The sequence below is a fragment of the Neovison vison genome, chromosome 6 (genome assembly GCF_020171115.1).
Source record: "Neovison vison isolate M4711 chromosome 6, ASM_NN_V1, whole genome shotgun sequence".
Lineage (NCBI taxonomy): Eukaryota > Metazoa > Chordata > Mammalia > Carnivora > Mustelidae > Neogale > Neogale vison.
Window position 1 is genome coordinate 201,858,729 of NC_058096.1, and position 27,893 is coordinate 201,886,621.

Genomic DNA, 27,893 nt, shown 5'->3' on the forward strand with positions numbered 1-27,893 from the left:
AGGGGGGTAATTGCTCCTCAAAAAGTCAATATTAAATTAAATGTTTGCTCTTGGCTTGAGGACATACTTAAAATCTTAACCAACACTACTAATTATCCGGAGGGGGTAACCTTTTCGAGCTGACACGTGGCTTGAGCACTTGGGACCTGGGAGTGGGGGAAAGGTGGGGGTGGGAGGAGGTGTCACAGTCATTATGACTTGGGGTAGGGCAGCCAAGTACAAAGGTCTTGAGACAGGACTGAGATTGCCACGTGGCCACCAGGAAGAACAAGAGAATGGTCTCGCGCTACATATTTATTTCCACGGTTGCCTCACAAGAGCTAGGAACCCCATTCGCTTCTGGGCAACCGAGAGCAGAAACACTGGTTTTACAAATAATGAACATCTAACGGGTGCCTGTCTATGTATTCCGAAAACAGGACACTAAAGCTCCGTCGGGTTTGGTCACCGCCTGGGCCCGAGAGCACTGCCCTCCACACCCTCAAATATCAACACTTCTGGAATATTCTCAGGAACTTCCTCCTGCCAGCACTTCTTCAAGCCACTGTACAGCTTCGCCTTCCCGTCCCTGGGTCCAGCAAGCAACCAGAAAACAGTTTCTCTTCACCGGGCGGTGAATACGAACCCTTCAGGCTCCATTCCCAAAAAACTGGCAGGTAAGCGCGCGCTTACGGGTTAAATCCCAAACATCACTTCCGGTCACCTGCCCCGCAGCCTTCGCTCGACCGGAAGTCGCCCGCGTGACGACGCAAAAAGCGGCAGTCGTGTGCGTGTCCCTCCCAGCAGCCAATGGGTTCTGTCCACCTCCTTCCTCCGTCGCTGGTTGGTCTAACCGCGGACTGTGACGTTCAAGGGCGTGGCGCAGAGGGAGATACCGAGGCCGAGAGGAGCCAAGCCCCTCAGTCGCTCCGGAAGCCGGCAACAAGCGGCGAAGATGGTTTACATCTCGAATGGTGAGTTGCAGGGTCTTGGGGGGCGGCCGCTGGCCTGGGAGGCCGGACCCGGGTTTCTTCCATCCTCGCGCGCCGGCGCAGCACCTATTTCCCGAAGTCGCTGGGCCCCGCGCCGCGTCAGCCGAGCGTCTCTGAGGTCGGAGGCGGGGGGCCGAGGTCCCGGTGCTGACGACGGTGCCGGCTGCCCGGCGCCCTCGCCCAGCTTCGTCGCTAACGCGCTCTTTGCTCTCGAGCGCCCGCGTCCTTAGCTAGTAATGACAACAGGGTTAGCGCCGTCTGTCTGCGTAGCGCCTGTGTCTGGGCGCTGTTGTAACTTTCGCGCTATTAACCCATTCCGTCTCTGCAGCAGCCCTGTTCAGGTCGTTATTTAGTTACCTGATTTTAGGGGCGGAGATTCTGAGACGCAGCTAGGTCCAGTAGGTTGCCTGGCCGCACGAAGGTAGTTAAGGATGGCTCAGTCGGCTTTCGAGCGGAGATGACTGTTGTCCGCGTCCTTGCTGTTACCTACTAGACGGTCTTTATAATGTATAAGGAGAATTAAATAAATGGGATAGCCTTCCCTTCCCCCCTCTCCCGCCCCCAGGAGTAGGTAGCTAGTCATACACGCAATTTTTTTCTTTGCCCTAATTCCAGGGGGCGCAGGAAGAAGCACCGCCCCCTGTAGGAACAAAGGTAACTATTCCTGGAGTAGAGAATCTGAAAGTGACTTCGTTCTGCGATTCCACAAAGAAAGTGTCGCCTGGGTGGCTCAGTCGGTTGAGCGTTACCGGACACTTGATTTGACTCATGTTATGAACTGAGGGTGGTGGGATCTGCCCTGCCCGGGGCTCCGCGCTCAGCGGGGAGTTGGCTTGGAATTCTCACTCCCTTTGTCCCTACCCTCTGCGCTCGCTTGCTAGCTCGCCCTTTCAACAAAACAAATGAATCTTTTTTTTTTTAATTTTTATTTATTTATTTGACAGACAGAGATCACAAGTAGGCAGAGAGGCAGGCAGAGAGAGAGGGAGAAGCAGGCTCCCTGCTGAGCAGAGAGCCCGCTGAGCAGAGAGCCCGATGCAGGACTGGATCTCAGGACCCTGAGATCATGACTTGGGCCAAAGGCAGAGGCTTAATCCACTGAGCCACCCAGGCACCCCAAAACAAATGAATCTTAATAATAGTTAAGTGTTTGAAAAGGAAAGACACAATATGACTGAGTCAGACCAATGCCAAAACCCTCTGCCACCTGGTTGACTCAGGTGGAATCATGTGATATTTGGTGCAGTCTTAGCAAGCAGGATCCCTGGAGCTAGGTCCTTGTTCTATTTGAATCATCTGTTTATCTTCAGAGAGGATGCAGGTGACGAGGGAGAAGTCTTCTGTCTGAGTGCATTTTGCATTTCTCTTCAAATATGCCTTCCCGCTGCCTCCTCCAATTAAAAATCTCAGAAACAAGTGGGGTGATGAACACTACCCAAAAGCATCAGAGTTTCATCTTATTTGGAGCACTTTTTTTTAGCATACTTTGTGCTATATCCTTTATTGGTAAGGCTGGCAGCTTCTATGTATGCATTATGGAGTTGTTCTTTGTAGTACGTCTTTTGTAGTACGTGCATTGTCATAGTGAAGTGGGAGAGTGAGGTTTGTATCTCACGCAGTTGAAAATTGAATCGTGGACATAGAAGAATGAGTCAAGTGATAGGAGTTTCATTAAGTGAGGATACAGAAAAAGCTTTCAGGAGTGAGAGGGGTCCCAACAGGGTTGCCACTGAGGGGTTTTAGGGCTGCTCTTTTATAGAAAGCTAACCAGGGAACTTAAATCCTTCTAACATCTCTATTGATAACACCATAGAATAAGGACTAGTAAGAACACCTTCAATGGCTTACTTTCTTTTTAGGGTCAGGTAATTCTTTGTTGGTCACAAGTAGCTGTTATAACAAGACCCCACTTCTGACACCTAGGGCAGGGTGGTCAAGTTTGTTCCCTTCTCTCTGGTTCCCTCACACCTCCACATTTTTTGTGATTTTTGTGAGTCTGATCCCGTAGCTCGCTACCTACCTCTCCCGACCTAGCCTCACCTGTCCCTTACTCAGTAGTGGATCCACATAAATAACATAAAGGTTCTATTAAGGCCTTTTATCTCACCTTTATAGTTGAGAAATGCCAGTTATATCCAAGCAACTTACTTCCCTCTGCAGATATTGGGAGGGGAGCTTTCTGCCTTCAGAAGCTAGGAGGGAAAAATGCTAAAGCAAGATAGAACAGTGCAAGTGCATGCAGAGGATTCTTTAGAGTCCCAAAGAAAAATTGTTGTGTTCTGGTTAGATCTCTCTTTGGAGGATTGAATTTATTAGCACTTCACAGTGACAGAACATTTCTCTTGCTATCACATGACTTTTTCTTCAGCAATCCTAAATGTTGACGAGCTTTGAAATACTTTTTCTCAGAGCAGGAAAATATCACATCAGCCAATGAAGCAGAGCTAGTAAGAGGCAGAACCAGAGCGTATCACCCACACATTGGCTTGAAGTTTATCCCTTTTTTGTCAATAGCTCTGTTGAGAGCTCAGATCCAGATGGATCCTTGGAAGTAAGGCAGTCAAAAGAGGAATTGTAGACCCTGACTGAGGGGGCGGACGTCAGTGTGGTGAAGCCCTTGAGAAAATGGAGAGGAGAGGTGTTTGACAGCTGTTCTTTCAAAATATTCTGACCTCTTAATTATCAAGGCTAAAACTCTAGAGCTCTAACTTTTCATGTTGTAGCTTCCACTATTTAAAGTGGTTTGAAAAACAGATCCTCATTTTTGCTTAAGATAAAACGAGTCCATAGGGGCGCCTGGCTGGCTCAGTCAGTTAGGTGTCCAAGTCTTGATTTTGGCTTAAGTCATGATCTGAGGATCCTGGGTTTAGCGTGTCAGGCTCCACGCTTAGTGGGGAGTCTGCTTGTTCCTTTCTCCTTCTCTCAAGTAAATAAATAACTCTTAAAAAACAAACAAACATGGAATCCATAATTAGAATCAACAGCATCCCATTACAGTGGAATTACAGAAAAATTGTGGCTATTTTAATGAACAGGGCAAGTTCTCTTCAGTACTTAGAATACCCAGACTCTTTGATTTATGGAAATTTTAACATAACTATAAAGATTATTTTTAAAGATTTTATTTCTTTATTTTCAGAGATCACAAGTAGGCAGAGAGACAGGCGTGGGGGCGGGAGCAGGCTCCCTGCTGAGCAGAGAACCCCATTTGGGGCTTGATCCCAGGATCCTGAGATCATGACCTGAGCCGAAGGCGAGGCTTTATCCCACTAAACCACCCAGGTGCCCCGTAACTGTAAAGATCTTAAGGGTGTGTATAAACAACTTTTTTTTATACAGGAAAGAGACTTTGCAGGTGAAAAATGTTTTCACATTTCACATTGTGAAATATTTTACAATTTCACATTCAAGTGGTGTGAATATTCTTTTATATTTACTCGTTCCATTTGTTTCCTCAAAATACTTGAATAAACAGAGATTCATGCACTGGCATTCATACCAGCATTGTCACAATAGCCAATGGGTGGAAGGAACCCAGGTGTCCTATCAACAGATGTATGCATAACAAAATGCGGCATATACACATGATGGAATATTAGCCTTAAAAAAGGTGGGGGTAAGTTTGACATACCTGCAATGTAACATGGGTGAGACATGAAGACATAAGCCTGTCATCAAAGTAAAAATAATGTGTGATTCCTCACATGAGGTTCCTAGAGCAGTCAAATTCATAGAGACAGAAAGTAAAAGGGTGGTTGCCAGGAAGTAGGGGAAGGGAGAAAAGGGGAGTTAGTGCTGAATGAGAGTGAGTTTCAGTTAGGGGAAGATTCAGAAAGGTCTGGAGATGGATGATGGTGACGGTTGTACAACAGTGTGAATGTACTTAATACCATAGAACTATACACTTAAAGATGGTTAAAATGGGAATTTTTAATTTGTATTTTACCACAATTTAGAAAGAGGAAAAAAATACTTGAATTGCCGCTCACCAAAATTAGGAACATAGGAAAACATTTGACATATTAAAAGACCCATAGATCAAAGAGCTTTATTTACTTCCCTGAACCCTTCTTTTGAAGGACGCACAGATAACAAACCTTTCCTTGTGTTGGCCATCTGGAACAGCGAACAAGTTGAAAACTGAGTCTTACTGTTCCCTAAGCAATGGTAATTCAATGGTAATGCCCTAAGAATGGTAATACATCTTGTGTCAGAGATTTATAGTACTAACTGAAGTTTCTTTTTTTTTTTGTCTGTAGGACAAGTATTGGACAGCCGGAGTCAGTCCCCATGGAGATTATCTTTGATAACAGATTTCTTCTGGGGAATAGCAGAGTTCGTGGTTTTGTTGTAAGTGTTAACAGTGCTCTTAATAGCCCTGTTATTTAAGTTAACGGAAGTACATTAGGTACGTTATGTTGAGGTTCTTAAGCTGAGCTTTTCCAAAACAGTTTTTAATTATAATATATATTTTTTAATTATTAGCTTTGCTAAGGAAAATGAAGACTTTTGTGGTGGTAAAGCTGACTTATACATCTAACAAGTATGAATATGATAGTTTAGAAGCTTGACTGTGGCTTAGCCTTGGTGTTGTCACCATTTCAGTCTGCATCTATGGGGCTGGGCCTCCCCATTCTAATGCCAAATGACAGTGCCCCACTTTCTCTCTGCTGTTTCAGCTCTAGTGTGTATGTGCAGCTGTTACTCCAGATTATACAATAAGCCAAGGAGGGGTATTTGATCTTGATACAAAATATCCCAAGTAATAAAATTGTTTTTTAAATTGTTAGAATTGACACAGAAGCCAAAAATTTAAACTTTACCATAATTTCAAGCAACTTTTAGTTAAATGCATTTTTTGGTCTTTCCCATACTATTTGTTTTGTGAAAATTATTCATCACCTATCGACAAGTCTTACTCATGCTAAGTTGGAATATATGTATATATTTGAACGTCACATGGCAGAGAGCTGCATGGATGCAGAGATGTGGGAGACTGCCCCTTCATTTACTTTAATTCGTATTACAGTGGGTGTTGGGCTGGGCATGACTGTGGGAGGTGGACATCAGAGCAAGTTACTCCAAGTGGAGGAAACACAGGAAAGATGGCAGAGAGGTTTGAATAGCAGACTGCGATCTTTATACTTAATTGAATTGTCACTGTGATTTAATCTGAAGGCTGCATGTAGCATAAGTAGAGGGGGGGTGGATGGAAGAGATCGTTCTGTAGAAAAATACAGTGGGACAGAGGGGCATTAAGTTACCCAATACAAAACTTCCTTAAAGTCTCGCACATCTCACCTACTCCCTATTATTTTTTTTAAAACATTGTTTTAACTTCTTCCCCCTCCACAAGTAAAGAAAATTCCATACAGATGGTTTCCCAGAAGCCCTGTGCTTCTGGCACACCACCCTAGGCTCCTCCCTCAGCAGGGTAACATTGGACAGACTGTTGACAGGGGAAATGTGGGGGAAATGAATGTGCAGTGCTGTAGGAACAGACACTGAGGCCTGACAGCTGATGTAAAGTGGAGAAAGGAAGTTGGGGATGGCTCTGGTTTCAGAGTCACTCCTAGACTCCGTCAAGGAGAGTTATTAGCATGTAAGAAAGACAAGGAATGGGGGCTTCCTTCCACACAACATGGCACCTGTGTGGATACGTGCTACGTGCTGTTGTCCAGGTGGCTTCAAGAAATGTGGGGTTGGAACTAAGTTGGTTTACTTTAGTCATTGCTCACATACATAACTGAAACTATGGAGATACATTTTATAATGTTGAAAGTGATATTTTTGTTTTCTGCCCCTTGTTTCAGTTTCAAGACTCTGCTTCAGCAAGATGTGAAAAAGAGAAGAGGCTATGGAAGTTCCTCTGATTCCAGATACGATGATGGAAGAGGGTAGAGCTTTTTAAATTGATAATAGATATTTTTACCACTCTGTAATTTTAATTAAGTTAAAATTATAGGTGGATAGGCATAGGCTCATGGAAATAAAGGTTTAAATTCTATTTCATAAAATTAATGCATTGCTGTAAATTAAGTCAAGTTGCTTCTGATTTGATCATTAGAGTCACTTTGACAAAGCTAAAATGTGTATCAAATATCCTATGGGAAAAGTCCAAATTAGAGGATGAAAACTGATGACAACCCTTAAATCTAGAGATTTTACTTTAGAATCTGGATTCCCACTGGTAAAGAAAACCAGAGAAGATGAAGCGGCATGAAGTTGGGCTTACATTTCCAGGGAGCTGGGTTTCATTTGGGCTTTCATTTACAGGGAGGACTATTCAGATCATCACAGTTCCTTGCTTGACTCACTTTTCTCATGTGCATTAAGTGTTGGGACCCTGTATTTGAATGTTCTCAACTCCTGACCTAATTGGCAGTTCCTATTTTAAATAGTCTGTTCGAGTGTTTGGAAGGAATCGCTTGATGTCTACTAAACAGCAGAAATTAAATTTTCTTTTATTAGGCCACCAGGCAACCCTCCCAGAAGAATGGGTCGAATTAATCATCTGCGTGGCCCTAGTCCTCCTCCAATGGCTGGTGGATGAGGAAGGTAACTTAATATTTGAAATTACTCTGCAAAGATTTCATTTTGAAATATCCTCTTAGGGAAAGTTTTTTTTAAGAAAACAGAACTTATCCAATATTTTGTTACTATTCAGACATCTTATGTGGAAAAATAATTATATCTTAACCCTTGAAAAATTTATTGTATTTTATTATCAAAGTGTCTTTTGAAAAACAGTTAAAAAAAATGGGATTGTTGGATTTTTTGGTGCAAACCCAAATTAATAACTAGTAACTGATTGTTATGACACTTTCTTTTAGGTAAATGTCTGCTCTAAGAAGCAGACAACTGGACATGCACATTCGTAACAGAGGGAAACCATCAAGAAGTAGAGTGCTCACCATGCTGAACAAGGAATTGAATGTGTGTGCCTGACAGGGATTGCTCTGTGTCCTCACAGACGAATGAGGTTGTGCTGGGAATTCCCTTCCCAGGGATCTGGCATGACTGACATGCAGTTCTTCTATAAATGTACATGTTTGTCTCATTATCTTTTTTGTATAGTTTATGAAAGTATTAATATAGTTTTAATAAGTAAATATTTTTAGGTTACAGACCTTGACTTCTCATCTTTGTATAATTAAAAAACTCCAAATTTGAAGAAAAATAAAAGGTTGTGTATTCTGTATTGAATATAGTGTCACCTTTTTAACTTGAAATAGTATTCATTGTTAATTTGTTCTCATTTATAAATAAATCACATTGTATTTATTCCAGTAGTATGCATACAATTTTATCTTGAAACGTATTTGTCCTATGAATCTTTAATACAGAGTATCAGATTTGCTATCATATATAATTATCGGGGTAATTATAAAGCCATAATCGACAAACCTGAGTTACAAAATGAAGATTGGCTAGGTGGTCTTTAAAATCATAGACTTCTGTGTTATACTGACAAATTTGAATTCTAAAACATTGCTTAAGATACTGCCTGTTAGCTTTCACACACACACATACACACACCCTGTGAATGCTGATAACTCACATTCTATGACTAGAATGGAAGCTCGATGAGGTTGGGATTTTGTCTTTTTTACCGAAGTGCTGTGAATAGTGACTGCATGTGATAGGCACTAAATTATCTGTTGGAAAGATGAATAATACAGATAATTCTGCTTTGTGTTTAACAGTCTTTGAACCAAAGTGTTCAGGTAAAAGCATTTTTTTTAAGATTTTGAGAGAATGAATGAGCACACAACTTGGTGGGGGGGGTGGCTGGTTGTGCAAAGGAAGAGGAGGGACCCTAACACTGGGCTCAAACCCTGGACCCTGGGATCATGACCTGAGCTGAAAGCAGAGGCTTAGCCAACTGAGGCACCCAGGTACCCTGGGTAAAGGCATTTTTATATTTACTTGGATGTATTTATTCAACCCTGTTTGCCAGGAAGTGGAGATGTGGTGGCATGAGCTACTGATCTTCCAACATAAGGGAAGGGGCAATTACAATTTTCAGGTTAAGGATAATAGAGACAGTTATTGATCATTCAAGTCTGTGTCAGACATTTTATCTTTTACATATTCTGACACTACAGTAGGTAGAGGATACTTGCATTATACAGATAACAAGCAAGGACTCAGCAAAGTTTTGTGATTGTGTGGCTAGCGAATGGCAGAGGTCATTCTGTCAAAGCACTTAAGTGGGGAGAAGACCTGGGTAGTCTCAGGACGTGATGGCTTCTCTGTGCATGTGATTCATGATCCTGTGCTCCTCCCCCTCCCCCTAACTCCTCTGCAGGACTCTATTTTTTTTAGGGCTATTCTACAGTCCCGACTGCCTCTGGTATTTAGCTCTCTCTCTCTGAGCATGAGGTAGACCACTGTAGGGCAGAAAGTAGCCTGTTAAGTGGCCAGTGTTCACTTATTGTCTTTGCTACTCAATAGCTTATGTTCTTGACTAAGTCATGTCGTTCTATCCCAGTGTACTCCTCTATGAAGTGGGATTAAATTCCTTCTTCAAGGGATTCTTCATTCAGCAGTATTTAGTCCACCAATATTTATTGGGTGCCTACTATGTGCTGAAGATGATGGTGGAGAGTAAGACAAAGTTCCTCCTCATGGAACTTACTTTTTAGTGTGGGAAACGGTGAGCAGGCAAGTACAGACTTAATCTGGTTCAGAGGTAGTAAGATAACAGGGAGGCTTCTCTGAGGTGACATTTGGGTTGAGACGGGCTGAAAATGAGCACACTGAAGGAAGAGAACCCCAGGCAAAAGGCAACAGCATGAGTGGTGGCTCAGTGATGGGAGGGGCTTGACATATCTGAGAGGCTGAAAGTAAGTGTAGCTGGAAATGCCAACAGAAGGAGAGAGATGAGGTGAATTTAGTGATGTAGCAGGGACTGGATTAAGAATGGCTTTCTAGGCTGTAGTTAGTTTAGATTCTGTTCCATGAGCCAAGAAACAAAGCATGGGTTTAATTTTTGAGAATACTCATTGGTGCTATTATATGGAGTGCTGGGTATGTAGTACTGATTGTCTTAACTACATACTTTAAAACTTGACACTTGGGCGACCGACTGAAGAACAGACTGAAGGGGAGGACAAGACCAAGCAGAGAGTTGGGTTAAAAGGCTGTTACCCGGTGAGATGGTAGTTTGGGCTAAGTAGTAGCAGTAGGAATGGAAAAGTGCGTTCGCTCAAGATGTATTTTAGCGACAACAGGATTTGCTGATGGATTGGACAACTGAAGAATCGAAGTGTTATTTACTGAGATGGTGAGAGAGACCGTTGTGTTGGGGTGTGGGGGCGAACGGATCAAGAGTCAGTTTGGGCTCATTTAAGTTTCCAATGCCTTGTGGATATCCAAATGGAGATACCAGGCAACTGGTTGTCAGTCCGGATCTCAGGGAGACTTCCAGACGGGAATCACGTATTTGGGAGTTATCTTCATATGTAAAGCCACGAAACTGGATAAATTGGCGCAAGGGATGTGGAGTGAGGCGCCCTAATTCAAGAACACCTTAACATCAGAGGCTGGACTGAGCATCACCAGCGCTGTATGAGAACTAGAATATGCGTGGGGTCTTGGAAGCCAGTAAAGAAGCCGTGAGCTAAGCCAAAAGCCGCGTACCCGCTGCTTCTGCGTAAGCCCTCGAAATAATAACAAGTCGGCAGTGGGCATGCTACCGCCAGGACCAATCGCAGCAACACTCACCCATCACGCCCCACCCCCTCCCCGCCCCCTCCTCCGGGTGGCTCCGCCCCTCCGCTTTCTCGGAAGTCTCCGGGGTAGCTGCCCGGCGGCCATCTTGGTTGCCGAGAAGCCGGCTGGCAGGTTGCGCGTGCGCGGGGGCCCTCCAGCTCCAGCGGCGCGGCGCGGCGCGTCCCTGAGGGTGGAAGCCGGTAGGCGTCCGCCGCCGCAATGACCCAGGCGGAGAAGGGGGACGGGGAGAACGGGAAGGAGAAGGGCGGGGAGAAGGAGAAGGAGCAGCGCGGTGTGAAAAGGCCCATCGTGCCCGCTCTAGTGCCGGAGTCGCTGCAGGAGGTGAGACGCGGCGCCGGGGGCGGGTCTCGCTGAGGGCCTTCCGGGCGGGCGGGGGAGGGGAGGCAGGCGGGGGAGGGGAGGCAGGCGGGGGAGGGGAGGCAGGCGGGGGAGGGGAGGCAGGCGGGGGAAGGGAGGGAGGTGGTGACGCGAGGCTTCCGGGCCTCCCCCCGACACACACACACACACACCTTGGTGGCTCGTGCACGGGGTAGTTCCGTCGCCGGCCGGCCGCGGAACCGGAACCGGGACCGGGCTTTCACCCGCCTTCCACGCTGCCGTGGGGTGTCCTTGACCGCAGGTAGTTTGGCACCCGGCAGAGACAGTTGGCGGGGCAGGCGTATTCCTTTGTGAAGGAGAGACGTCAGGGCGTGGAGTCCAGTTCAAGCAGAACGCTAGGAAAATCCAAGGCAGGCGACTGTCTGAGTAGACGTGAAGAGTTTGTGTGTCAGAACCAGACAGAGCAAGAGCAAATCCTGCTCACCAGAAAGAATTATTTGGAGTTGCAGGGCAGGCACGGAGCACGTGTGTGTGCGCGCGTGCGCGTGTGTGTGCTTACTGATCAGTGAGAAAAATCAACGTTCCCGTAGGAAAATGGGCAAATTCACAGCAAAAGTAAGAAGGCATTGAAATGTTCAGTTTCATGTTGACGTCTCAGGCAGTTCCCTAACTGGTGGGTGGGTTAAGCATAACACCCCGCCGGCCAGGCAGCAGTAGGATATATACAGCACCCTGTCCCCGTAAACCCCCCAGGGTGGTTCTTCCTGTGGTACAGGCCTCAGTTTCTCCACCCATGGAGTTGAGGCAGCAGAGTGGCTGGTCTGTAGGGCCTTGCCGGTTCTCACCCTCTAGGATTCTCTCATTCTGTGAGTGGGAGGCTGGAGGGTAGAGCTCACAGTTGGGCAGGGGGCAGCAGGTATGAGGGCATGGCGTGGGACCGGCTAGTGCGGAAGGCCATAGGGAGGTGTTGGGCATGCACCGCCGGTACCCCCTTAGCCCTGATGGCCTGGGGTGGTTGAAAAGGAAGTGACCTCAGGACCAAGACCTGAAGAATGATCAGGAGTCAGGGGGAATCTCAGGGAAGGAGAACAGTGTGGAAGTGACCTGGGCCAGGAGAGAATGTGAAGTTTTGGTGATCATACGAAGTTTTGGCGATCAGGATGTCTGGAAGTGAGGAAGAAGGTGCAAAAGGTGACGCTGGAGATCTTAGCAGAGCCTATCACAAGAGTCTCAAAGCCAGAGTCGGGTCTCTTCTGGAAGGCGGTGGAGAACTTTGGAAGAGCTAGCCAGACTGATAAACTGGCTGAATCCTCGCAATAACGGTGAGGTGGGAGCTTCATCCAGAGGAAGAAAGTGCTGCAGTATGAATTGGAAGCCAAGTCTGTGAATCCATAGCCTGGGCCCTTAATCACTGTAGCGGCATTTCCTCAGTCGTTTTAGAATACCCTTTAGTTTGTTAGTTAGTTTAGTTAGTTTGTTGTTAAACATCCTTTTGTTAGTTAGTACCTTTTTACTCAGTCTTATTTAAGCGGTACTATTCTGGGAAATGATTTGTGGGACCTACCAGCTAGTTTTTTTCCTAATTTGTTAATATAAATATGGAATTATTAAAAATTATTTGTCCACACTTTTGGGAAACTGCCATTCCTAACCCCAGAACTTTCCAGTCAATGTGCTGCAGCCTATGTGCTGTAAATGAGGTACAGGTGTCCCTGATGGCAAGCGGCTTCATCTTTTTACTGCAGTCTACTGGACAGATGTCAGCCATATTCCAGAAAAGCTCGGGAAGTCCTATTTAACATCATGCCAACCCCACGGAAGAGGTGCATTCAGCAGACACTTTCTAGGCTCCTGTGTGTCTTCTGCTAGGCACAGAGTAGTGAACAAGACACAGGTGATCCCTTCTTACATGAAGGTTTTTGTCTGTTGGGGGGGCAGACAGTAACTAATTACAAGCATGACAGTTGCCGTGAAAATTATATTGCACAGGGAAAACAACCCTAGTCTAATAACATTTAACTTCAGAACTGAAGGGAGAAGTAAGGTTTACCAGGGAGAAAGGACATGGCAGGCAAAGGGAGTTAACCTGTGTGCGGACCTAGAAGTCATGATGGTGAGTTAAGATATCGAGAGAGTTCTAGATTAAGAAGGTTAAAGAGACCAGAAAGCCCCGAGTCAGGCTCTCTGCTCGGCGGGGGGCCTGCCTCCCTCCCTGCTTATGATTTCTGTCAAATAAAAAAACAAAAACAAAAACAAAACAATGACCAAAATGTGGTTTATGCATACACTCAGAAGTAGTTGAAGTATAACGCCTTACTTTCCAGCATTACAAAATAATAATTCTGTGCTTATGTGAATTTCTTCCCTAACCTGTTTGATCAGTGGTTGGTAAACCTGAGTGGTCATGATGATCACCTCAGGAACTTTTGAAAGTTGCAGATACTTAGGTTCCCTCTCTGAAAATTCTGAATCAGAAAATTTGTAGTGTATGCTTAGAGTCTAGCTTTTTTTTTTTTTTAAATCTACAAGCATCTTTAGGTGATTCAGATATAACTAGTATTTTGCTAGTCATAGTATTCCCTATGCTTACTCCTTGTCTGTTTCCCCTAGTAGAGTAAAAGGTCTCTGGTGGTTGGGATTTTGTCTTGGTTCACCATTGTACCCCCAGTACTGGCACAGAAATGCTCAGTAATTGTAAGTTAACTTATATTGGATATTTATCGTTCTGTTCATTTGAACAGATGTTGACCTGTGTACTGTGAGTCAGATCCTGGGAGCACAGATACTGGAAAAGAGTTTGCATTCTGCAGAGAGCAGTAATTGGTTGCCTCTCAGAGAGCTACCTTCACTGAATTATTTTGATACCTGAGTCTGATAGTCTTTACAGGAGACTCACTTGTTAGTCTAGCCTGTTACCTGTATGTTATTTACTAAGGTCACGCTCCCATGTTTTATATTCGCAGCAAATCCAGAGCAACTTCATTGTTGTCATACATCCAGGTTCAACAACCTTAAGGATTGGTCGAGCCACAGACACACTTCCTGCCAGCATTCCTCATGTCATCGCACGAAGGCACAAACAACAAGGGCAGCCACTATATAAGGACAGCTGGCTCCTAAGGGAAGGATTAAATGTAAGTCAGAACTGGAGGATCTGGAGCACCTGGGTGGCTCAGTTTGTTAAGCGACTGCCTTTGGCTCAGGTCGTGATCCTGGAGTCCCAGGATCAGGAGTCCTATATCAGGCTCCCTGCTCAGCAGAAAGTCTGCTTCTCCCTCTGACTCTCCCCCTTCTCATGCTCGCTCACTCTCTCTCTCTCTGGTTCTCTCATTCTCTCTCTCTCTCAAATAAATAAAATCTTAAAAAAGAAAGAAAGAAAGAAAGAAAAAGAAAAGAAATGAAGGATCTGGAGAGAAAGCCCAAGGTGATTTTCCTGGGAGAGCTTGGACTTTCAAGTATGCTGTGTATACTTGAATTAACATCTTCATAGCTTTAATGTGCTTCACAATAATAACATTCAGGGTTACAAGTAGCATTTTTCATGTGAGCTAGTGGTTTTAGATTGTAGAGAAATAATTATGACAAAAGCAAATCAAATTATTTTAACCCATCAGTGTGAATTGGGTATTGATGAAGGTGATTTTTAATGGAAGGTATAGAATTGTCACTCACTTACTGATGTATTAAGGTCTCTTAACAGACATATTTTTCTCTTTCAGATACTTAGAATTTATATTGAGTTTGTATTTTCAGTCCATAAGCAAATTGAATTGTTATAATTGCCTTCTCCAGTTTTAGATCAAATTATAATATAAAGGCAAGACTGTATATATCCTTGCAGTTAGCATTTACTTTATCCTACCTTGCAGATAGTAATTATCAGAAACATTTTTCATGGTAGATGTGAAAATATGCGTATTGCTTTGTAATCCACATTTAAGTTTTAAATGATAGTTTTAGGAACTTGAAGTTTCTGTACTTCTGTTAGTAAGCTTTAAGGTTCCACTTTTTTTAGCAAGACTACCTAAGTCCATCTCTAAGCTTAAGTGTAACTTGAGGGTGTAAGAGTCTAAATCCATTTCTGTCTTTGGATCTTACACTTCTACAATAGGACATAAATCTCAGGAGTAAAAGTTGATAGAAAACAGTAACTTTTCCATGGAGATATTTATAGATGTGTTCTTTACAGGGAGTGGAATACCTGCTGAATAAACAAAATAACCTGAGTGAATAAAACATTGTTACAAAATTATATGAGAATTATATATGAGAATTATGGAAATGTTTGGAAAAGTCTCTAAAATACTCTGTAAATACTCAGTAGCTATCCAGTGCTTAGTGCCATGAACAGTTTTATCACTCAAACTTCACTTAAGGTTGTTGTAGATTTTTGCAAATAGTTGGTTTATGGTAAGGGTTCCTTTCTGATTTTTTATTTATAAATAATAAAAAGATTACTTTGAATCCTAAAGATTGATATATATGGCAGAAATTAAGGAAATGCAGCTACTTGTTTATGAGCAGACATTTCCTCTTGATGGATTAAGTCAGTAGTTTGCCACATTGTGTTCTTTTTTCACTAAATCCTTTGTGCCGCTCATCTTTCACTTTTCTCCCCAGAAACCAGAAAGTAATGAACAAAGACAAAATGGCCTTAAAATGGTGGATCAAGCAATATGGTCTAAAAAGATGTCAAATGGTACAAGACGGATTCCCGTGTCCCCTGAACAGGTTCAGTCTTCACTCTTTCTTCATATTCATTCTGTCACCGCTGTTCTGTCTATAAGTGCTATTCATGATTTCATTATGCAAACTAAAGATGAGATTTCTTTAAAAAAGGAAGAAAACCATTCTTAACCACCTACATAATAACCAAATCGGTGTCACAAATGCTTGGGCAAGATGAATAATTTAAAAGATGGTGTTTCTTTGGCAAGTTGATAAAAATTTATAGTGTACTTGAGAGTCTTAAAAGTGTGTAATTCCAGGATCTTGGTGGGAAGCAATATTCTTACTACATGTGCCATTTTAATATGATAAAAAATACTATTAGAAATGGACATGAGGGGGTGCCTGGGTGGCTCAGTGGGTTAAAGCCTCTGCCTTCGGCTTAGGTCATGATCCCAGGGTCCTGGGATCGAGCCCCGCATCAGGCTCTCTGCTCAGCAGGGAGCCTGCTTCCTCCTCTCTCTCTGCCTGCCTCTCTGCCTACTTGTGATCTCTATCTGTCAAATAAATAAATAAAATCTTTTAAAAAAAAGAAAAAGAAATGGACATGAGTTGGTATGATACATAAATGTATATTCAGCTTTAAACAGAGTGCAGTATTAATTTTGGACTGGCTATGAATCACAGCCTAGATATTAAAACCACAGGGGAAAAAAAATCACAATTTTGGAAAAGGCCAAAAGAATCTTTTTGTGAATAGTTATTATTTTGCCAAATATTTAGGATTTGTGATTTAGTTTTGCTACTGTATCTGGTCTATGAGAGCGGAGAAAAGAGGATTCATACTACATTTCTCTTCTCCTCCCTCCTTTTTCTTACATAAATTCAGATAATTTTGTTGTTTCAGGCACGCTCCTACAACAAGCAGATGCGACCTGCAATTTTAGATCACTGTTCTGGAAATAAGTGGACAAACACATCTCATCATCCGGAGTTTTTGGTGGGAGAAGAGGTAGGCACATTTGCAGTGCCGTCCAGTTCTAGTTGTTTCCTAGAGTTCATAATCTCTCTTGCAGGCCCAGATACTCACACTGGCTCCTGTGATGTTAGATACTCCACTCTCAACATTTGGAATAGTCAGCAAATGTAAATCATAACTCTGGCCCTAGATTTTTTTAATGTGGATCCAGAAAATGCCCAAGAGAAGTTTTAATAATGTATTCATCTCCCTGTCTTTTCTAGGCCTTGTACGTTAATCCATTGGACTGTTACAATATTCACTGGCCTATCAGAAGAGGTCAGTTAAATATTCACCCAGGACCTGGGGGCTCCCTTACTGCTGTTCTGGCAGATATTGAAGTAATATGGTCTCATGCAATCCAAAAATACTTGGAAATCCCGCTGAAAGATTTAAAGGTGAGCTAAATTCAGTTACCTGAACTGACGTTAAGAGTCTTGATCAGATACTGTTTTTCTGAAAATAAATAAACTGGAAAAAAAAAAAAAGAGTCTTGATCAGTAAAAGTACATATTAGTGAGTTGTTTGTAATCTAGTGTCCTTGAAGCATTCTCATCCTAAGGTGTTGAGGATAGCTTTCCTTCTTCACTGACTTCATCTCTGGTGATTTCTCTTTTTCTTATTTTGTTTTTTTCTGTTGTGGCCTATCTACTGCTCTGCAACCAGAAGCCTTGCTCATGTTTATATCTTCTCTTTGGACCTTTTTCAGTTCACATTTGTTGTCTTATTTTTAATTTCACAAGGTTTTTTGGGTTTTGTTTTTTTTTTCTTTTTTGGCTGAAATACAGATGAGACACAAGGTTTTATCAGTTTTAGGTGTCAAACACAGTGATTGGACAACCTTGTACATAATGTTGTTGCCCCAAGTGTAGTTACCATCTGTCACCACACAGTGCTATTACAGTACTATTGACTGTACTCCTTGTGCTGAGGTATCTTTCATCCCCATGGCTTATTCATTCCATAACTGGCCGTTACCTCCAACTCCCTTTCACCCATTTTGCCCATCTCCCTCCCTTTCTCCACTCTGACAGCCCCCAGTTTATTCTCTGTATTTATGGGTCTGTTTCTGCTTTTTTTGTTTTTGTTTTTTTTTTTTTTTTGGATTCCGCATATAAGTGAATTTGTGTGGTAATTGTTTTTCTCTGACCAATTTCACTTAGCATAAGGTCCACCCAAGTTGTTGCAAATGGCAAGATCTTACTACTTTTTATGGTTGAGTCATATTCCATTGTATATACATACCACATCTTTTTTTTTTTAAGATTTTATTTATTTATTTGACAGAGAGAGACAGGCAGCGAGAGGGGGAAGCAGGCTCCCTGTTCAGCAGAGAGCCCGATGTGGGACTCGATCCCAGGACCCTGAGATCATGACCTGAGCTGAAGGCAGAGGCTTTAACCCATTGAATCACCCAGTCGTCCCATACCACATCTTCTATACCCATTAATCTATTGACGTACACTGAGGTTTCTTCCATATCTGGGCTGTTGTAAACACTGTTGCAGTGAACATGGCTGTACATGTATTCTTTCAAATTACTGTTTTAATTTTCTTTGGGTAATAGCCAGTAGTGGAATTACTGGGTCATGTATTATTTCTATTTTTAATTTTTTAGGACTCTCCATTCTGTTTTCCATAGTAGCTATACCAATTTACCTTCCCACTTTTTCTCCACATCCTCCCCAACACTTACTATTTCTTGTTTGTTTGGTAGTAATCATTCTGACAGGTGCGAGGTGATAGCTCATTGTGGTGTTTTTGTTTTTTTTTTTTTAAAGATTTTATTTATTTATTTGACAGAGAGAAATCACAAGTAGATGGAGAGGCAGGCAGAGAGAGAGAAGGAAGCAGGCTCCCTGCTGAGCAGAGGGCCCGATGCGGGACTCGATCCCAGGACCCTGAAATCATGACCTGAGCCGAAGGCAGCGGCTTAACCCACTGAGCCACCCAGGCGCCCCCTCATTGTGGTTTTGAGCTTGCATTTCCCTGTTAATAAGTGATGTTGAGCATCTCTCCGTGTCTGTTGGCCATCTGCCTATGTTCTTTGGGAAATGTCTATTCAGATCCTCTGCCTGTATTTTTAATTGGATTATTTGTTTTTCTGGTTGAGTTATGTAAGTTCTTTATATATTTTGACAATATATTAATCTCTTATCAAATATCATTTGCAGATATCTTCTCCAACTAAGTAGGTCGTCTTTTTATTTTGTTGATGGTTTCCTTCTCTGTGCAAACTTTTTGTTTTGGTGTAGTCCTACTAGTTTATTTTTGTTTTTGTTTCCTTGTCTCAGGAGACATCTCTAGAAAAATTGGGGCTGTTGTCAAAGAACTTGCCTATGTTTTCTTCTAGGAGTTTATGGATTCAGGTCTCATACTTATGTGTTTAACCCATTTTGAGTTTATTTTTGTCATGGTGTGAGAAAGTGGTCTACTTTCATTCTTTTTCATGTAGCTGTCCAGTTTTCCCAGCACCATTTATTGAAGACACTGTCTTTCCCATTGCATATTCTTGCTGCCTTTGTCGGAGATCAATTTATTGCTTAAGTGTGGATCTGTTTTTGGGCTCTGTTGTGTTCCATTGATCTGTGTATTTTTGTGCCTTTACCATACTGTTTTGATTATTATAGCTTTGTAGTATATCTTGAAATCTGGGATTGTGATACCATTTCACAAGTTTTTAATAATTTAAAGGGGGGAAAAACCCACACAATTTCAAATTTTTCTATTTTTTTGTTAAACCTATAAGATAGCAGAGAGGTTTGAGCTTTTGTTCTGGGCCTCTAACCATTGCTGCCATCCTTTAGAGAGAATTCTCTCTGAAGATCAGTATAATGACATTTATTTTGGCCGGATTTTAATATTAACTTTTTTTGTTGTTCTTCTTCTTTTTAAGTATTATAGATGTATCTTGCTAATTCCTGATATCTATAATAAACAGCACGTGAAAGAATTAGTGAATATGATCCTAATGAAGATGGGTTTTTCAGGTAAGTCTGGATATTCCAGAGAAAGCTGCTTGAAATGAGATTTGTTTTTCTTTTTTACTGACATTAATTTAAGTCAGTGCTGTATTGAAATGCTTATTCTGAGTGTCTCAGTCTTGCTTAGACAATTGCCCAGGTGTTCCCAGAATTTAACTGATGATTCGTCCTCAGCTCTTTACTGCTCCCTAGCTGATTGTTCCTCTGCCTTTGTGTTTCAGGGATTGTGGTCCATCAGGAGTCTGTCTGTGCCACCTTCGGAAGTGGTTTAAGCAGCACATGTATCGTAGATGTTGGAGACCAGAAGACAAGTGTGTGCTGTGTGGAGGATGGGGTCTCGCATCGGAATACTCGGTAAGAACCTTGGAAAGTTGCGTTCTCTGCTCCTTTTCCCCTTACAGCCTGTTCTGCTATAAAGAATCAGAAGCTAAAAAGAAAATTTTTATAAGGAATTATATATTCAAAGTTTGCATAGTATACCCAGATTGTGGAAGTGCAAATTCTATAAACCACTGATTTTATCCTTCCTGTTAGAACTCTCCACTGTGAGTTCACATCAGCAGCTCCTGAAAATCCTGGCTTGCATTGTGTGCTTTCCCACAGAAGCAGCTCTTTGTCTTGCTGTGGTCTGCTGTAGACATACCAGTTTGCTCATAGCAAAGCTTCATTTAGGCAGGTCATGTCGGGGAAAAGAGGTTTTCCGAATTCTCTTTCTAGCATTGTGAGTATTTGCTTTTGTTGTAGTTATTCGGTGAGTGATTAGTAGCTTTCTGGTCAAGTCCCTTCGTGATGTCATCACTGATACCATCACTGAGGTAATAAAATAACTCTCAGGAGCAGGTTTGCTGCTTCTCCTTCCTGCGACAAGCCCAGCACAGGTGAGCACACTCAGGCAGTGCACAAGATCTCTGCAGTAATTTTGTGCTCCCAGGAAGGCTTCTTCAGGATGCTGAGTTCTTCCTATCCCTCACGTTGATAGTTCGAGATGCAGGGTATAGAAACATTTAAAAGAGGAGCTAAGCAGTTCATAAGAAAGGTTGATCTGTTGCCTCGCACCCCAGATTATGATGCATTCTAAAATCCAGCATACATTCATTTGGCTCGTCCATTGCTTATGTGTTACTTAATGCTATTGGTTCTCAGAACATGGAGAAAACACTGGGCCTGGGTCTCCCACCTCTAAAATAACATGCAGGGCTTTTCCCAAACCCTAGACGCATTCAGTTAGTGGGTAGTATACTCTTTTTAAAGTTTTCTCCTATGAGTTTGTCTTGTGGTGTTATTGCCTGTCAACTTGATATACTGGTGAGTATGGACAGGCAGACAACTCTCATACAGTAAACAGAGTGTCTTAGAAATGAGTTGCATTTAGTTGTGAGTATTCTGTTTCTTGGAAACTTTTTTGCAAATAGCATGACTGCTGCTAGATGCCCACCACTGGTCGCTTGCCAGAGTTCCATTTCTACCTCCCATCCATCCATCCTGTCCTTTCTTTTTTTTTTAAAGATTTTATTTATTTGTTTGACAGAGAGATCATGAGAAGGTAGAGAGGCAGGTAGAGGGAGAGGAGGAAGCAGACTCCCCGCTGAGCAGAGAACCTGATGTGGGGCTCGATCCCAGAACCCTGAGATCATGACCCGAGCCGAAGGCAGAGGCTCAACCCAGTGAGCCACTCAGGCGCCCCCTGTCCTTTCATTTTTATTCCTACTGTAAACATCTTTTGAGACTTGTCATGTTTCACTGTGCCGGATTGAGTTTTTGAAATGCCCTTTGTACCTTCTTGACCAACAGATTACCCACCTGCCTTTTCTTCTAACTCTAGACTCTGTCTGGCCTATGGGGGGTCTGACGTGTCGAGGTGTTTCTACTGGCTGATGCAGCGAGCCGGGTTCCCTTACCGAGAATGCCAGCTAACGAACAAAATGGATTGTCTTCTTCTGCAGCACCTTAAAGAAACTTTCTGTCATTTAGATCAGGTGAGAGCAAAATCAAAAGTGCTGGTTATTTTTGTTTCTGGGAAAATTTTAAGATAATTCAAAGGCAATTAAAAATGTAATAGTATTATGCTAACCTTTCAACTTAAGTTGAGAGGGACTTGAAGTTCTTAAGGAGTGAGAGTGTTTTGGTAAGGTCAGCGCTGTTAGGTAGTCTCAGGTTCTGGAAAATACAGCTGGCTTTTCAAAGAGAAAGTATTTAGCAAATTTGTCTCTCTTTAGAAGATGTCAGGTGTAATGAATGCATAGGTATGGACATTTAAAAGAATGGCATCAGTTGAAGCACTTTCTTAGTGTTGTGAACAGTCAACATGTTACCATTGCCATATGTGTACTCCTACCTTCTTATGCTCTCTATTTCAGGTCTTTTCTTTTCCCTGACACTTTTCAAGCAATCTAATTCTAAATAACAAAATTTTGAGAAACCTAAGACTGGGTATCATTTCCCAGTTACTAAGGGAATTGACTTACTGATTTGGGTCCTTGTTGAAGATGGTAGAAATTTCAGAAACGTTGAAAGGGAAGCAGGGTATTTTTGGACTCTTGTTTTATTAAGTTCCAGTTGTACCGGGGGGCGGGGGGGGCGGATGGCAGAAAATTGCAGGGCAGCCTTGATGTAGGTAATTCAGATGGTGGAGAGGCTTAACTGTCATTTGAGGAGTTTACATGCACTCTTCACTGATAGCATCTTTTCCTGGAATCAGGACATCTCTGGACTTCAGGATCACGAGTTTCAGATTCGCCATCCAGATTCCCCTGCCCTACTTTACCAGTTTCGATTAGGAGATGAAAAACTCCAGGTAATATATGGCTGTATATTTTCATGGACAGAAAGAAAGCCAGCCAGGTTCAATGAGACTGAGAGAAAGTGTACTTGTCTGAAACCTCATGAAGTCGGAGTGCTGACTGGCTTAGATTGTTCACTAAACCAGCTTTTAAGCCACCAGTAGAATACAGATTAGAATAGTTCCGAGGATCGACTTTTTAATTAGCCACTACATGATTAGTTATTATTTAGAGAGAGGAGTACTGTTCTAAGAAATTATAAAGTAGCTTATTGTGTACTTGCATTACATTTTTTAAAAAATTTTATTTATTGAGAGAGAAGGAGCAGGGAGCGGGAGAAGCAGACTTCCTACTCAAGGAGCCACATGTGGGGTTCGATCCTGGGACCCCTGAGTTATGACCTGAGCAGAAGGCAGACATCTGAGCCACCCAGGCATCCCAGCACTTGCATTACATTTGCTTTGACATTTCTCTCTGGTGTCATATCACTCACTCAGTTGGATGATTTCTGTAAGTTTTCTGGCCTCTTGTGCAATGAGGAAATAATGCTACTCCCAAAAGCAAATGCTTATTTAGTCTGCCTTCTAGGATCTGATCTGCCAGTTTTGTTTTGGGAAGAACAGAATTTAATGGATCAGTTTTTTCAGAAGGCAGTGTCCTTGGTTGATCATTCTTTTTTCCTTCCTTGCACAGGCTCCAATGGCTTTGTTTTACCCTGCAACTTTTGGAATTGTGGGACAGAAAATGACAACTTTGCAGCACAGATCCCAGGGAGACCCTGAGGATCCTCATGATGAGCATTACCTGCTAGCCACGCAGAGCAAGCAGGAACAGGTCTGCAGTGATTCCAGTGTGAGAGGGGACAGTCTTGCCGCTGCAGCAGTTTGCCTGTCATTAATGGATCATTGGCAGTCACTGCAATATGACTGCATGCTAAAGCTAATACTGTTTTTAGAACTGTATATGAAATGAAGTCCAAATTTAAAATCCAGATGACAGATTTCTTCCTTCAGCAGACATTAATTCAATTTTCAGAATACCAGTTCATACATTTAAAAGTTAGTTTAATGAAGATACTTCTTTTTGGTGTATACATTATTTCTTTTTTATTCAGTAGGGCATGTTCTCAGTAAAATCTCACCTATTTTAAAAATTATAACTTAAACAGTATGTGGTCTAGGCACAAAACTGAATTCTTTTGTCCAGAGCTAATGGTCCCAGTAATAGGATGTCTGATATAGGGGCACAAAAAGCTCTTCCCTGCCAATGAAACAGCAGCTCATGATGGAGAGAGGAGAGCTCTAAACCTTTTCTAGACCTTGTCCCTGAGCATGAGGTGGTTAGATAAGATCTGAAAATGAGGGTTCCACAGTAGCTACAGGCGCAAGAATCCTACTGAAATACACCACTTAAAAATTCTGTTCAAGGGGGAAATGCCCATGTACGCTGACGTATCAATTTTAAAATCCAATGGGTGATAGTAAGGTCATGAGACTTGCCCTGACTGTTATTGACTACTTTGGAATTGTCAGCACATCCTCCTCTTTTGCACACCACGTTTCAGTACCAGGCAAGCTGGGAGTGGGTCTGGGTGGTTGGCTATGAACTGATATGCCGTTCCCTTGCACCACAGTGATGCACCTTTGTTTTATGGTGGTGTAAATAGTGCCCCAGGGAGGGGTGGCGTCTAGCTGGGAAACATCCACACTGTTCTGTTACAGTCCAACCATCCACTTGATTGTCCTTTTGCTTGATTTAAAGTCTGCCAAAGCTACTGCTGACCGAAAGTCTGCATCCAAACCCATTGGATTTGAGGGGGATCTTCGTGGCCAGTCTTCCGATCTTCCAGAAAGACTCCATGCCCAGGAGGTGGATTTGGGATCCTCCCAGGGAGACTGTCTGATGGCTGGCAATGAATCTGAGGAGGCTCTCACAGCACTGATGTCCAGGAAGACTGCCATCTCGCTATTTGAAGGGAAAGCCCTGGGCCTGGATAAAGCCATTCTTCACAGCATTGACTGCTGTTGTAAGTATGGTTTGGAAGCTGGTTGGGTGAAGGCGGCCAAGCTAGAGTGTGGTTTTGCAGCATTGCATATGCATTGAAAAACTGTGGAGCTCCTGCTTTGTGCTCGCATTGTCTGGTATTAGGAGTTGGTTCCTGGCCTTGTTGGGCATATAGCCTACTAGAGGAGACCGAAGAAGTTAAATTGCCGCACAAATTGGAAATTACAACTGTAGCAGGGGCTGCAAAGTCGAACTAAAGGATACTGGCTTTCAGAGCTTCTGATAGGATTTAGTAAGGGATTTTTATTAGGAGAAAGAAGTGTGGAAGGTGGGAGGCTTGCCAGGGAAGCCTTCCTTGGGGAAGAGCCACTTGAGAGATCTAGGAGGTGAATGGGGGTTAGCCTGTCACAGACAGGATGGCATTCCGGGCAGAGGAAGAGGCCTGTGTGGAGGCAGTGTGGCTGGGGGGCTGGGGCCAGGATGGAGCTAGAGAAGCCATGTATACGTGCCACATTGGATGTCGTAGGTCCCTGTGGAGATTTTGGTCCTAATCCTGCAAGTAGCAGGGTGTGGTATGGTAGCAACTTGTTCACGTTGGTGTTTTGCCAGATTCTTCTGTCTGCATTGCTGAGGATGGGTTGGAGAGAGATCTTTGAGGAGGCTCTTAAACAAGCAAAAGATGGTGGTGACTTGGCCCAGGGTGGTGGTGGATATGGAGAGAAAAAGTTGAAGGAATATCATTGTCTTTTCAGCATCTGATGATACCAAAAAGAAGATGTACAGTTCCATCCTCGTGGTGGGAGGTGGTTTGATGTTTCATAAAGCTCAAGAATTTCTGCAACACAGAATTCTCAACAAAATGCCACCTTCATTCAGGCGAATTATTGAGAATGTGGATGTGATCACAAGGCCCAAGGTCTGTTGTTCATGGTGCAGTTGAATTATATGTACATGAAACCAGGACTGATTCTTTCTAATTATAATGTTGTATGTGGACAGATAAAATCCTGGGAGCCATGAGCTTGCATCTGGGCAGCTCTTAATTAAAGGTTTGGGCAAGTGGAAAAATTTCAGTAGGTCACAGATTTGGTGCAAGGAGCTTTGGGCTAGGGGCCCGGAGTCCTGGGTGTTCCCAGGACTCCAGACCCCTGGGTGTCCCTCCTGTGCTCTTCAAGACTCGCATGACTGACTTCCAAAAGCCATGCCTTTGGAAAGAACTGGGTAGGGGCAAGAAGACTGGCTGGTCTCCCGTCAGCCAGAACAACTCCAGTTTTCGCTTTCATATCAAGGATTTGTTGCTGGTCCTGGACCAGGGCATATTTACAGATCCTTCTGGCTTGAACTATCTCGGAAAGAAACACAGACCCTGGAATTTAGAAAGAGACTGTTGTCTGTATCTCATTATATCCCACAAACAGTTCCTGGGGATGTTCTTATTTAATTTTAATCCTGAGGAAGGGGTAATGGGATATATTTATTCCATTCTAACTTCAGAATAATGATTTCCTTATGTATGTTCCTGCATATGGGCGCCTGTTTGTGGAATAACAGTGAATAGTAGCATTTTCAGTAATAAACACTGAAGTTCTCTTATCAGTTGGAACAGAAAGTTGTCTGTAGTTCATTGGTCCTCTATGGATGAGTCTTTAATGCAGGTTGAAAAATCCGGCTTTTGAGGTATTGACTCAGCAGGGGTTTTTTAGCCCCCAAATTCAAGGAAATGATTAAGTATACGTCTTGTCTACTTTTGCTGAAATATTTTCTTCACTTCCCTAGGACATGGATCCCCGGCTGATCGCATGGAAAGGAGGGGCCGTGCTGGCTTGTTTGGACACCACACAGGAACTGTGGATCTACCAGAGAGAGTGGCAGCGCTTTGGTGTCCGCATGTTACGAGAGCGAGCTGCTTTCGTCTGGTAAAAATGGGTAGGAAGTCACTAGAAGACCAAAAACAGGCCTCCTGGTATAAAAGACTCTTAAAGAATATATATATTTTAATTTATTGACTTAGATGCTTATGTTTCATGGAAAATAAATGAATTTTAACTTTTACGTTGACAACAGGATATTGGTGTGAAATTATAACCTGCTTTTGTAGCCAGGTCATTTACCAATAAATATGAACTTAGTTTTCAGTGGTAAATTCTCCTGCCCCTTTCTCAGGGTCGCAGGAGCTCCCTGATGATGTGAAATGTTTTGGCATGCCTTGGTTTAGGTTGACCTCAGTGTCATCAGACAGTCTTACACAGCCACAAAGGGTGGGTGTGTGACTCACTGTCCGGCCGTGCCATTTTCCTCGTGTGTTAACAGCAGGTACACATTGTTTTTGACTCGTGTGCTCTTAGAATTCTAAATGGGGAGAGAAAAGGTCCTTTTTTTCTTTTTTTGTTGGATTATAAAAATGACGGTGACCAGTTGAGCTCTGGATTTCCAGAGGCAAAGACTTAAGGCTGAGCTGGCTGACTTTGTTACTCGACATGCTTCAGGGTGGGCTTGGGGAAAGAGGACAGTCCGTATCTGACCAAAACAGAACAAAAACTGAAAAGGAAAACCCATTTCCTTCCTAAAGCCAAATAGAAACAATTCAGGTGTAATTGTTCACTTGTGCAGGTAAATAAGGTGACTGCCGTCCGTACCTTACCTAATAAATAAGGTGGCTGCTGCTTACCAGCTTAGTCATCAAGCCCCCAATTTTCCTTTTTCTGAAGAACCAAGAGAAAAGTTCTGGAACTCTTTGTGCTCAATAAGCTCATTTGACCTTCATCTGCGAAAGATCTGAAGCAAAATCTAACTACAGACAGCTATTAGCTCCTGTGGTCCTGGCTCCTGTGGTCCAGGCTCTGATGAAGCTTTCCGAGCCCCTGGTCAGAGGAAGAGACACCATTGCCTGGAGACAGAAGCTGTCAGTGAGCACAGCCCATGGGCTCAGAGAGCTGGGAGCACCGGGGGGATGCCTGATTCCTGCCACTCCCTGCTGGGCATCTGCGTCCACCATCTGCACATCCCAAACTGGAGATACTGGAGATAACGGGAGTGGAATGGGAGTGGCAGAGGGGGAGGGAGGTTGACAAAAGTAGGGCTGAAAAGAGATGGAGGTAAGAGTGGAATATAGAAAGAACAGGATGGCTGGAAGTCTCAGGGCTTGGAGAAACGCTGGTCCTGGGGCATTAGCATATGAGTTTCCCACGTATGTGATCAGTAGGCGAGGAACGAAGAAGAGTCCATCCCAATAACAAAAGGATTTTACCTTGTGGGTACTATGGAAGATATGTGCCTTCAATCTGAAGATTGTATGCTCTTTATTTTTTTAGCTTTTTAACAAAATAAATTTATACAATATTGATTTTGTTTCTGGGCTGTTTCAACACAATTTATTCATGGCTCCCTAGTTCCAAAAGCAAAATGTATTTTT

General features: G+C 43.0%; 2 protein-coding genes across 2 annotated transcripts; both read left to right on the top strand.

The window, feature by feature from the left end:
* Positions 1-847: 847 nt before the first annotated feature.
* Positions 848-7,533, top strand: SELENOK (selenoprotein K). Its single transcript, XM_044253366.1, has 4 exons — positions 848-953; positions 5,231-5,321; positions 6,785-6,868; positions 7,443-7,533. Exons 1-4 carry the CDS (start codon positions 935-937, stop codon positions 7,531-7,533), a joined length of 285 nt encoding a protein of 94 aa, XP_044109301.1. The 5' UTR covers positions 848-934.
* Positions 7,534-10,812: 3,279 nt separating this feature from the next.
* ACTR8 (actin related protein 8) lies at positions 10,813-27,824 on the top strand. Its single transcript, XM_044253368.1, has 13 exons — positions 10,813-11,030; positions 13,991-14,161; positions 15,648-15,758; positions 16,603-16,707; positions 16,938-17,111; positions 19,610-19,703; positions 19,919-20,051; positions 21,520-21,673; positions 22,396-22,491; positions 23,171-23,311; positions 24,239-24,503; positions 25,234-25,397; positions 26,258-27,824. Exons 1-13 carry the CDS (start codon positions 10,908-10,910, stop codon positions 26,399-26,401), a joined length of 1,875 nt encoding a protein of 624 aa, XP_044109303.1. The 5' UTR covers positions 10,813-10,907; the 3' UTR covers positions 26,402-27,824.
* Positions 27,825-27,893: the final 69 nt, after the last annotated feature.